The following is a 12,782-nucleotide window of genomic DNA, read 5'->3' as shown; positions in this document are numbered from 1 at the left end:
GGCTGCCCATTGGTTCCCGGCGGAGGAGGCGAGGCCGTAGTGTTTGAATCGCGGGCCGACGGTGGGCGGGCGGCCGTAGCGTGCCACGTTGTCGCCGGCGGCTCCGCGCAGCCCGACCAGAAGGGGGAGAGGTTCGGCAAAGTCCGGAAACGCTCGGCAATGGCCGGAGGCGGCTTTTAAGGCGAGGAGCGGCTGCCGGCTCGCCCTGCCCCGCCGCCGCCCGGCGCGAGGTGAGCGCGGCGCCCCGAGCGCGAGGGGAGAGCGCGATGCTGGCAGACAGCCTGGTGGAGGAGTTCGAGATCCGCGAGGATGAGCCGTGGTACGACCAGCAGGACCTGCAGCAAGGTGCGCGGCGGGGACGGGGGGCGGCGGAGCGGAGCGGGGGGCGGCGGGAGCCGCGGCGGGGCGGATCGGAGGGTCGGGCGGAGGAGCCGGGGACAACGGAGGGGCGCGAGGCGGCGGCGGGGCGGGAGGTGGGACCGCCGGTACCGGCGCGGCGCGGCCGTCTTTGTCTGACGGAACGGCGTCCTGCGGCCGTGCCCGGCCCCTGCCGGCAGCGGGGCGGCTCCGGGGGCTGCACCCGACGGGGCACGGCCGGGCTGGGGCGGCGGGGCCCCGCGGGAGGGTGAAACGTTACCGGCGGAGCCGCGGGCGTACGGCGATGGAACCGCGTTAAAGTCATCTGCGGACGCGGCGATGGAAAGGACGTGCCGTTTCCTCCGGAGCTCGCTGCCGTGCGGGACGGGCGGCCGCTTCGTTCGGGCGCTAAGTCGGAATCCGCCGTTCAGGGCAGCGCTGAGTCCCGCACGGCGCTCCGGAGCGGCGGGAACCGTCCCGAGGCGGCGGCGCTGCTCCGCGGCGTGATGTGTGCGGCGTCCCGCAGTGCGCAGGGATGCTGTGCGGCCACAGGTTATAAAGAGATCCGTTTAAACGAGATCCTGAAGCCATTGTTTGCTGTCAAAGGGATGAGCTGGAAATTTGAAGTCAGGGTTTGGTATTTTTACCGCGTCGGTGTCGGTGGGGTAGAAGATCTGCGTGGTGGATCGTGCTGCCTGCTGCCAGACCTGCCGTACTGCTTCAACTTCGCTCTTTGCTGCCGTGGGTGAACACTCGCCCTCGGCTCCCTGCCGGAGCTGGCGGGCAGCGCTCCGTTCCAGGGGTCGCTGACTGCTCTCCCTGCACCAGGACCGTCTCTTCCTAAGGATGAGCTTCTCACGAGCCCAAATGGAAGGCACTGACAGCCTGCCAGAAGGGAAAGGAGGAAAATGAACTGATGGGCAAGCTGAAATGCAGATAAGTTCCTTAAGGGAACATCTGTAAAACATCCTGCTATATTGGACCTTTACAGTCTGGAAAATACTCATCATTCTAAAACCAAGCAATACAAGTGCATGTAAATGGAGCAGCAAGGCTGGGCACTAGTGAAACTTGTCACAACCCAACCAAGAGCACACTTAGAGATCAGGGAGTGGTTTGTGAGAACACATTACTGAACACCCAAGCAGTGCGGTACCACGAACCTGCAGCCCTTCACAGCCTGCCCAGGAGCTCAGGGAGGGCAGCAGCTGGCCAAACTCCCACTGCCTCTGTATGCAAAGAAAGGGTTTGCCTTGGCAAGAGGTGGACTTCTCTGGCCACCTGTCAGTGAAAACAGTGCTTGTGGAATTCATGTAAGGTGGGAACAGCTTTCCCTTCTGCATGGTCCATCTTTTGCAGCAGCACGCTGATGCATGGAAAAGAACTGCTGTACAGGACTGCTCTTTGCATCTTGCTGCTGCCTGCTTTAACAAAGCAGAATAATCTGAACATGGAGTATGAGATACGTAGCTCAGTGAAAAACAAAGGGTTTAATTTATACAGTTACACTTCAGCTTAGACATCCTATACTAAGTAGGCATTCTGCTATTGAAAAGAATAGACTTAGGAAAAAAATCATCTGAATTGCTTCGCTAGGTGGGCTATGAAAGCATAAAAAAAGAGTTTAGTACCATGTTCTGTCTTTGGCTCAACTATAGAAACAGTGCTGAAAGGCTGCAGAGAACTGCTTGTAAGTGAGGACTTAACACCATGGAAGATCCCTCACCAAAATCCTATTTGGTTTTCTGAAGGAGCTGTTACATGGCAGAGTGAGACTGAGCAAGTTTACTAAACTGACTTGTTAAGATGCCATGAGGCTCCCAGCTCTAGCAAGAACTTGTATGCAGGGTGATTTGTTGTAAATAAATTCCAGAAACATTGTTCAAAGCATCTGACAGCTACAGCCCGTTGTTTCCTACCTTAAAGAACGTGTAATGGCTACCACAGCTGTTGTTTGTCCTGAGCTGGACATCTACAGCTTACACAGACAAGTGAACGGAAACATTTGTCTGTTTGGTCTGCATTCAGTCTTTGGTTTATGCATCTGGACCAAGTACTCACTTCAGACAGGCTGCCAAAGTGAAGGTTAGCACAAAGCAGACTGGGAACAGCCTTCTGTCTGCTACAGCAACCAGCTGATAAGGGGACTGGGGAAGGGCAGGAAGGAGATGAGAAACACCTTAAAACAAGGGCATCTTAATCACATGAAAACGTTTTCTTGTCTAACTAGAACTGCGGCTGATGCAGTATGTCTCATGTATTCATTTCAGGCGTCTTAAAGAGAATCTGGGTTTTTCTTGAACCACCTCCTGCTTCTTTCCCATTAGTGATGCTGTTCCTACCCATATGAGAACTAACAAGGCTGCCTGCATGCAGGAGAAACCTGGTCAGACCCAGGTGATGGGAAGGAGGTGAAAAGTAAAGTTAGAAATCTGTTGAACATGTAATACCTGCACAGTGCAATTACTATTTTAGCAATAACACTGGATTGATTTCATCATGTTACGTTAGATTTCCAATTGCATGCATCTTTAAACATAATAATGTGAAACATCTAGCAATACTCACGCTGCTTCCCTTCAGAAAGGACCTGGGTGTTCAGATGACTTATTTCTTAATATGAAACAACTACAGTCACTGTACCCTGGAGGTGAAGTGAAATAGAGATTAAGTGCCTGCAAACAAATTCCACTTAAAATGGTGTTTTGGAGCACATAAAACAATTGCTGTCTCCCAGGTTTATGAGCCTGAAATGCAGAATAGCTGCATTTCTCTAAGCTTTGTGTCTTTGATATTACTAGTTCACCATCAAGTGCCTCGAACTTTCATTTTGCTCTTGATCCTGTGCGACCTGAGCCCCCTGAGGATGCAGTCAGCTTTGGCCTCAGCCGAACCTAATGAGCACTTAAGGGGTGTTTAATGCTTGTTCTTCTAAAACATGACTGTTGTAACCACAGCGAAATAGTTAACAGATGCTGTGATTAGAGGTGCGTGCAGTACAGGGCAGGTGGAGGGGAGCAAAGAGAAGGCGTCTGCCTGTGTCTGCCCTGAGACTGCAGCACCCAGGGAGCACCCCAGGAAGGGCCATGAAGTAGGAGTACCTTCTAGGTTTCAGGACACACTTAAGTCTTTGCATTACAGACAGTACCTGAATGGCCAATGCATCTACATGCAACTTCAGTTTTGGGTACCACAGTCATTTAAAAAAAATAATAATTCTACTCAGTATTTGGATAAAATACTTGAAAAACAGATCATGCTTTTGGGCCTGTACCTTATGTGCACGTGACTTCTGTGTTTAGATCTTCACCTTGCTGCTGAGCTTGGGAAGACGCTACTGGACCGCAACACCGAACTAGAAGAATCTTTACAGCAAATGTATGCAACAAATCAAGAGCAACTGCAGGAGATAGAGGTAAATATCACAGGAATCCAGGTGTAAGCCATGTAGATGCGCAACAGAATAGCTCGTCAGCTGAGAGATCTGATTTCTTAACATCTGATTGCTCAGTGTTTCTCTTGAAAGCGTCAGCCTTTAACTGCTCCTGCTACCTCAAGAACCTCCACAGGCTTTGATCATTGTTAGACCCATTTGTCTCATTAATGGAGTCTTTGTGCCACAAAATTCCTGTTAGATTCGGCTCGTATAACGACACGTGACTGATATTTTTTTCTACAGACAAGCTATTTTAGGAATGTTATAGCTAAATTTTGCTGGTCTTGTCTGGTAAGAATGATATGAAATTATATGATGAATAAATGAACAACTTCATATTATTTTAATTATTAATGATTACTGCACCGAACTTTAAATGCTTGACAAAAAAGCATGATAAAGATTTAAGGAAAGTTGGAGGCTGTGCTCTTCTACTGGGGTAAAGGAAACTACAGTTCAGTTAAAAACTAAACGCCAACAAGAACAACCACAGAACAATACCAAAATACAGGATATGTGAATACCTTCTTAGGCCTTTTCGGGGGGAGAATCGGAGCTGCCCTTTTGGAAACACACATCTTTGTTACTCCATGGAAAGCCCAGCCATTCTTGGCAGTGTCTTGAATGGTGCTTATATTCTTGCAGACCTAACATGTGCTGATATAATGATATTTTTTTAAAGCTATTTGAGGGCAATGTGCGGCCTCTGATAATTAAATGTATTAAATATTCAGTACTTCTCCATTACTCTGACAGTGTAATGGAAATGAAGTCCAGTTTTTCAATTTGGCTCTAGTATGAATCACAGGGAATAGGCTGTGCCTGGTGTATGCTAAATTCTTACAAAATCAGAATTCACTCGTGCAAGCTTTACTTACGTGGTTACAGTCCGAGTATTTTTGTACAGCAGCAGCTCAGGGCTTAAACCTTTATCATTGTTGTAGCAATAGGCAACTTAAAAAGCCTAAACTTGAGCCTTAGAAGTATATAGGTGTCTTCTAAAATAGTCACATTGAGATAAATAAGCAGCTTTTTGTTTAGTTGGCTAACCTGGCTCCTTGAGCAGAGCTTCTTAATCAGTGGCTGTATTATAATGCCATCTTGAAGTATGGAAAAAGACACGATTGCTCAGTTGCATTTAGTTACAGAAATAGCCTTGTGCTATTAAGGATGTGGTATCTCATTTGGTTTTAGCCAGTTTATTTGACTAAGATCTTCTTGTTTCATTTTGGCTTGTTTTTAAGCTCTCTACATGGGAGAGCTTTAGCACAAGGAAGTGGTGAGAAGCATCCTTCTAGCAGTGATGAGTAGTTGATGTGTAGCAGGGTCATGTCCTTATATGTTCAGACTGACTTATTTATTCTCTTAACTTGCTTGGCTTAGCCAATGGGGACCAGGAATTCCCTGCTGCACAGGATAAAATGTGCAAGGCTATTTACACTTGATGTTCCTAATGTTAAAGTCTCTGCAATATAGCCGTTCTTTCAATGCTTTTGGAGCTACTTTGCCAGACTTTAGACTACCCTTTTCTGTACAAAAAAGCAATGATTTTTTTCCCCTACAAATTCATATCTTACAGGTAGCAAACTCCCATATTTAGAATGATTAAGGAATCCTTTTGTAATACGGTACTACTTTGTCTGCACTAAAATAGTTAGGGTCAAAGGCTTTGGGATGCTTAAGATTACAGTTGATAAGTTAAAAGTTAACATATTAAGTGTTTTACTGCCTTGGATCATTATATCTGACCTCTGTGCTGACACGTGTTCAACAAACTAATTGTTCCAGGTGTAATAAGTGCTGGATTGAAAGGGCAGCTTTATCTCTGTCTGCATCTTAGTATTTCTCAAGTTGGAGTGCAGAGAACCGGAGCTCTCCTCTCATTGTGTGGGAGAGTGCCTGAAGTCTCAACTGCTGCTCCATGATAGGCACTCAACTGTTGTGCAGGATGAACAGATGCAAACTCCTAAGGTCTTACCAGAGCCATACATTGTTTTGATGTTCTGGTCACAGCAGGCCAACTTGCTACCAGCACAGAAGATGCTGAAGACTTAAGATGAAGGAAATAGCATTTCACATCTTCCATTCACAAAAGCCCATTAGGAGAAATGGTGACATCAAATTCTGCCACCAAAACCTTGGTTTCTGTGTTCAGCCACTCTTATATTGCTGAAGAAAATCTGAAGATCTCTCTAGCTCTTTCGGAGAGTGACCAACAGGAAAAGTTAATCTGGAGTGGGTCACACTGAGATTCTGCAGCTAATCCACGTACTATTTTTGTGCAAATCCTGCCACGTGCACACAGGCTGCAAAAGGATCTGGCAACTGCCATCATGCTGATCTTCAGGAAGTCTATGCAGCAGTTACTAGTCTCAGATTAACTTATAATCTGTTCTTAAATTGCCTAAAATATAAACACATCGATCTTTTAAGGAGGTAAAAGGTTAAGCAGAATATTACAGGTTTTCAGTATCTAACTGTACGGAGATGTAGTTCTGCTCGGAAGTCCAATAGATGCTCATATGTTTAGTATGTAGTAACACAATTTATTTTATGGCATTAATTCTACATAACAAGTAAGTATTTAATAGTTAAGGGGTTGGGGGTTTTGTCCTCAAGTCTGTTTAGTACAAATTTTTGTTCTTTTTTTGAAGCTGGCTCAGTGCTGCCCTAATCGGGACAATATAAGGCTGAGAGTCTCAGGTGATGGTTAACTTTGTGCATGGAGAATTCCAGGCTATCTGAAATAATTCTAGACACTTAACAGGTTATTTTGTTAACCATGAAAGTAAAGGGAATTAAAATGAGGTCACTTTGAATTGTATTTAAAAAACAAAACAAAAGTGCAGGAGATTTTTTTTCAGTATTACAATGACTGGAATAGTTCCCTGTAGGTAATTAAAGACTGAATGCAATAGCTTGGTTCTACTTCCTGACACATAGGAGTCTGCAGAATCTCAGGTGTGACCACATCCTAAAACGTGTTTTGCTGATTCAAACATAGACAAGCAGAAAAAAAACCAAGGTAGTGCTACCCAATACTTCAGTTTAAATGCTAAGAAAATTGTTGGGTCAACGTTATTACAGAATTTATGATGGAGTTCAGTGCAACTTTTAGAAGGACTCTGTGAAGAACTGTGTTGAAATCCAGGTTTGTGGCTGAGTTGGTGATGACTGCAGCACAGACAAACCCAGTCCGGATGGGTTTGTGGTAGAACTGGCAATAGTTTAACTGCAGCAAGGATAGCTAAACAGATAAACACAGTTTGCACAAACCAACCCAGCTCATGTGGGTAAAGGACTGGTTGATCAGCCTTTGCTGACCTCAGTGACAAAGGCAAGAAAAGTAGCTAAGCTACTGATTGCACCTTTTCAACTGGGCAGTAACCAAAGCAACCACTGGAACATGTACATTCCTAAATTGTAGCAGGTATTTAATGTGAACAAAACTGCAGAATAGTAATCCTATCCTGTGTTTCTAGTACAGACTTGTAACAGCAATGCTGTCTTGCAGTATCTCACAAAGCAAGTGGAGCTCTTGCGTCAAATGAATGATCAACATGCAAAAGTTTATGAACAGCTGGATGTGACAGCAAGAGAACTAGAAGACACTAATCAAAAACTAGTTGCAGAGAGCAGAGCGTCACAACAAAAGATACTAAGGTAACAAACCTAAACTAGATCCTCTTTTCTCCCCTCCACTCAACAGATAATACAGAAAACAGTAATCCAGGTGCATACATGCAGCTTTTTGGTGTGGTTGTTTGTCTAGCGTTGTTCTACAACACTCTTAAACTGAAAGTTTAATTTAAAGGTGGTTTGTGGCCAAAGAGCAAATCTTCAGAAAGATGGAATGGGGAGGGATGGGAACTAATCTGTCCTGGATTAAACGGTCAAGTGTTTTAACATCAGTCCTTCACTTTTAGCTTGACAGAGACTATTGAAAATCTGCAGACACACATAGATGACCTGCAGAGGCAAGTAGAAGAACTGAAAAAGTCTGGACGAGGCCGGATGAACCATGAGAGATCTGACCAGCCAAGATCAATGCACAGCTTCTCATGTTTGAAGGAGCTGTATGACCTTCGCCAGTAAGACTCTTACCTTGCATAGCAAACAGAATATCGAAATTATTTTGAGCAAAGTTTCAAAAACTAGATACAAGCACAAGTGTTTAACAGGGCAGAACAGCATTTTAAGTTTGCAACTAGAAAAATACCTGCACAGCTGTTGTCATTGCTTCTGGTGTGCTCTGGCTGCAGACTGTATTGATCTTTGTGGGAGGGGAACAGTATGTTCTACTTTCTACCTTGACAGGCTCTCCCCCAAAGTCTCCAGCTGTATGAAACTGTCCTAGAAAGCCTTCAAGAATGTGAACCTCCCTCTGTTCAGTTAGATAAAGCACAAACACAGATAGCTACCAAGTAAATTATCCTAAGCAATATTTTCTGTTACTTACTTTTTCCTTGGACATCTGTAGGCAACTTCTCAAGGTGAGCTTGCTGCAGTAGCTTTGCTGAATTTAAGCTGGATAAAATGATGCTTAAGCTGGTAAAATGGTGCCTGAAGCTTTAGGCTGCTTTCTAATTTAGAGCAGTTCTACCCAGCTGAACTGCATTGTATGCCCATCAGGAGTCACCTGGGGTATGGTCCCAGTCTGTCTTCACTGCTAGAAGCTAATAGAGGAAGAAGTACTTCTGCAGACAGGGAGAACAGGATTTGCATTTGGGCTTCAAGCAGACTGCAAGTAAGACTGAGCAATTAACAGCCTATGCAAGCAAGGAATTACTTGATAACTCAAAAGATAAATGGATTATTTCAAACTGTGAAAGGTTTGTGGAATTGCCACTCTACAGAACTGCTCTGTTCATTCTGAAGCTTGCTTCCACAATCAGTGGTGACACAAGTTGTAAGAGACGTGGTAAATATCTGGAAGTCAGGGAGTATCACATAATATGTGAAGGCAGAGTTCTTTAAAACTTATAGATCTCATTATTCAGTAAACTTATCTGTAATTTGAGATTGTTAAAGAGCTGCCATCCTGCTTGAGCTGAGAGGCTTGATGGCACGTAAGTACCTACAGGCTCCAATCATGATTATCCACTGAACTGTTAGGTTGGCAAAATGACTGCTATGTATTCTTTCAGATTTGTTAACATAAACTGTCGTTAGTTACCAATGACAGGAAAACTTTAGGTGCGATCAGCTGTATTTCCTATTAGTAATCCTTGCTTCTGTCTCCTCAGGTATTTTGTTTATGATCACGTGTTTGCAGAAAAGATTACTTCAATGGATAGTCAGCTAAGTCCTCTGGAAGAAGAAAATGAGAACTTGAAGAAGGCAGTTACGGTTCTGCAAGCCCAGCTCAACCTAGAAAAAGAGAAGAGGGTAACAATGGAAGAGGAATATAGTCTTGTGGTGAAAGAAAACTGCGACCTTGAACAGAGGCTTGTTGATATTGACTTGTATCGGGCTCGTGCAGAGGAGTTAGAAGTGGAAGTAGCTGAAATGAGACAGATGCTTCAATCTGAAAACACACTCCACAATGCAGAGAAATTGGTGCCAGAATCCTTTTTCATTTCATTTAAGGAATCTTTAGAAAGGGAGCTTGGTCAGAGCCCAGCTGATGATGGGCTTCTGTCTGTCCCTGAACTTGACAAGAAGGCGCTGAAGCGGAGCAGCAGTGAGAATTTCCTGAGCAGTGCTGCAGGGGGAGACATTCTGAGGGGCCACGAAGAAACGTGTATCAGGAGAGCTGAAGCTGTGAAGCAGCGGGGAATCTCTGTACTCAATGAAGTTGATGCTCAGTATAATGCTCTGAAAGTGAAATATGAGGAACTTTTGAAGAAGTGTCAAATAGATGAAGATTCTTTGAAACACAAGGCTGTACAAACACTGAAGCAGTATTCTAAGGACAGTGTGGGAAATACCCAGTATGAGTTTTCAGCTAACAACCAAGAATTTACGAATGCAGGAGAGTCACTTAGCTCCACAAATACTCTTCCTGAATATAAAGCACTCTTCAAGGAAATCTTTAGCTGTATCAAAAAAACAAAGGAAGAAATAGATGAGCACAGATCTAAGTACAAGTCCCTTTCTTCTCAGCCGTGACTTTAGACATTCTGATGACCGATTTGTTGTTGGCAACTCATTTGTTGTCTAGAAGGGGGGAAGAATTTTACACAAATGTCGAAGGCCCCTTGCACAGATGTTTCTGTTTTCAATTGGCTCATAGACACGTAGTTAAAAAGCTAGTTAGACTACCAGTGTCCCTGTACCTATGTAGCAATAGATGTAATGTTGTTTAGCACTGTCACACAAACTAGTGGTTGTAAAGGAAACAAAAACATTGCAACTTAATACTGTAGTGCTACTTAATACTACACTTGATTTCTGGTAGAAACTGACAATAGTTCTAACACCACTTCAAATTAACAGAGCTAAGAAATCTGTACAGTACTTCTCACAAAGAACCAAGCAAAAGCTTTTCTTTAACTTGCATGTGATCCTCTAGCCCTGTAACTGTAAAAACAAACAACAACAAAAAGCCCCAGATCAGTATCACAGGCAGCCTCTCCTCGAGTCTTGAGAATGAAGTTAGTGAATCTAGCTGAATTTGCTTTGGCAGGGAGGTGGAGAGCTAGAACAGCAGCTTGCAACGTGCTTGGTGAAGTTACTGCCATGTTTTCACATGAACTAGGCTTTTCTACAGATAAGTATAGATGTCTTTGTACTGAGAAGGGATTTGACATGAAGTTTGTGTGGCTGTTTAGGTATGGTTTCTTATTTAGGGGACTTTGCTTTAAGGCAGTACTGTGAATTGACCATGTTATTTGGGACTGTTCTGGTTTTTTTTGGTGGGAGGCCAGCAAAGTACCTGCTAGTGTGTATTTGGCAAGACGAATTTAGTCATTTTACTTTAGCAGTAGAATGGATACAGTGAGATAGATAGCTTTTAAGCTCACATTCCACAAACTCTGAGTACTTGAAGGAGATGGGTCAGGTAAAGCCTTATCTTACAGGTTTGCCTATTGCTTCCACTATCAGCTTCAGCGAATGTGTTCCATGCTGCCTATGGGGTGGTGGGAGGCTGGATGCAACACTGCTGGAACACATCCTATTGAAAATGTGGGGCCATGTTCTTGTTGACACCTTCCTCCTCCACTCCCTAATAGTAGCTCGTAGGCATTCAAATTCTGAAAAACAAAACAAGCCGAGGTACATTCTTTAGAACTGCTTTGAAGTGTGAAGAATGGAAAACAAAGGCTAAGCAATTAAGGAGAAAAAAGGCACCAGGAAAGGTGACATCCTTCTTACACAGGGTCTCATAGCTTAATTTGGTTAGCTCTTCTTGGGAACTTCCTTATTGCCTGTCTGAGTTGCTGCAATATACCAAACAGCTGGAAGAGTGTTGACAGTTTTCAGCTTTAGTTCAACTGCTGCTATTACAGCTGTCTGCCTTATTTACCCTGTTAAGCTTGTGTATAATTGTCCTTCATTTGCAGTATTAAGGCTCCGTATTGTGGGAATTTCTCAGAAATGTGTAATGCATTAAGAACTATTTAAAAATGGGAATCCAAATGTTGTAAATATTTTTCTAAGCAAATAAATAAGCCAGTCAAGCTCCAAGTGTCACTAGTAATTATGGCTATCTGTGCTTATCTTGAAACAGTAAACTCTGTGCAGATGGCAGCTGCTTTATCTGGTCTATCCTACATAGCTCAGATGGAGTTCCCATTAAATTTTTATTCTAAAAAAGTTACACTAAGTAGAAAAGGATAGGCCTGTCTGTGCTAGAAAGCCAGAGGTAATGAAGTAGTTTCTCGTTTCTCTCGTGGTGTTTGTCAGTGTTGTTCCAAAAAGGGTGTTGGAGGGGTGGAAGGCAGGAGAGCTGCTGTTCAGCCACTAGGGTTAGTTCTGATGTCACTGCTTCCCTAGCACTAGGATTGTCATTATCTAAAGGCTTTCTACTGCAAAGCAGTAACTTTAGGTAAGAGTTCTGGTTGTCACAAGCAATCTATTACAAACGCAATTCACTGTGGGGAGTGGTGGGTCCATACTTGATGGACCGGAAGTTGTACAGCAACAACTTTAGAATTTCTGATTGAATTATGTGCTCTTCAGTGGTTTAATACTGTTGGTTACCAGGGTACTTGCTATGTATTTTTTACCCTTTAAAATATCCAGACTGTTCTCAGATATCCACAGAAATATGCTCCTTTTGTAGCATAACCTGCCTTTGACCACCTGTGCCATTGCTAAGCTCTGGCTGTACTGTAGTGTACTTTAACACTTAACTGTACATAACCTGTAATAAAAACCTCCAAGGCTCTGCTGTTTTATAACCTCTCAGGCTATGGCTTTCTCAGGGATAAGCTTTATGGACACAGCTGTAGGCAATGCTACAGCAACGAGGTCATGCTAGGTAAGCAACAACCATGGGGACACCCAGCACAAAGGCTGTAAAAGCTGCCTGAACTTGAACGCTGCCTGATTACAGTCATTAATAAACTTAGTGTATGAGTTAAGATAGGGTTCGAGCAGTTTAGAAATAAGTACTTTCTCCAGAAGTTCAAAATGCTTTAAGTATGATACACTGCTCCTAGGCCAAACTTAATCTGCTTATTTTAGTAAAAGACAGCCCATTCTAAGCATAAGTAGATGAAATTAATAGAATCTACTTGAGCTTCTCATGTGATGGAAATTACAGAAAACAAAGCCCATGAACAGTAAAGTCACTGCTCTAAAGCCACCAGTGGGGTGTTCCTTACCTTACTGCTGTGAAGCCTAAATGACAAACCCAGAGCAGAAGCAGCTCAGTTATCATTTCTTGAGCAACAAGCTGCATCCTGACAGCCATCCTAAAAAACGTGATGCAAGTAGAAAAGTACAGCAAGTCAAGAGGCAATGTGCCATCTACCTCAAACATCTCCTGCAAATATCCTTTACCTTTCCTTCCTCTGTAAGCCTCTGGGCTCTAAAAGGGGCA

At 43.8% G+C, this 12,782-nt stretch overlaps 1 protein-coding gene across 1 annotated transcript; it reads left to right on the top strand.

Moving 5' to 3' along the window:
• The first annotated feature begins 80 nt into the window (after window positions 1-80).
• CDR2 (cerebellar degeneration related protein 2) lies at window positions 81-12,720 on the top strand. Its single transcript, XM_072348761.1, has 5 exons — window positions 81-345; window positions 3,660-3,772; window positions 7,308-7,456; window positions 7,720-7,884; window positions 9,040-12,720. Exons 1-5 carry the CDS (start codon window positions 267-269, stop codon window positions 9,902-9,904), a joined length of 1,371 nt encoding a protein of 456 aa, XP_072204862.1. The 5' UTR covers window positions 81-266; the 3' UTR covers window positions 9,905-12,720.
• Window positions 12,721-12,782: the final 62 nt, after the last annotated feature.

This window comes from Excalfactoria chinensis, chromosome 14, assembly GCF_039878825.1.
Source record: "Excalfactoria chinensis isolate bCotChi1 chromosome 14, bCotChi1.hap2, whole genome shotgun sequence".
Taxonomy (NCBI): Eukaryota; Metazoa; Chordata; class Aves; order Galliformes; family Phasianidae; genus Excalfactoria; species Excalfactoria chinensis.
Note: the sequence above shows the minus strand (reverse complement) of the source record. Positions and strands in the feature narration are given on the sequence as shown.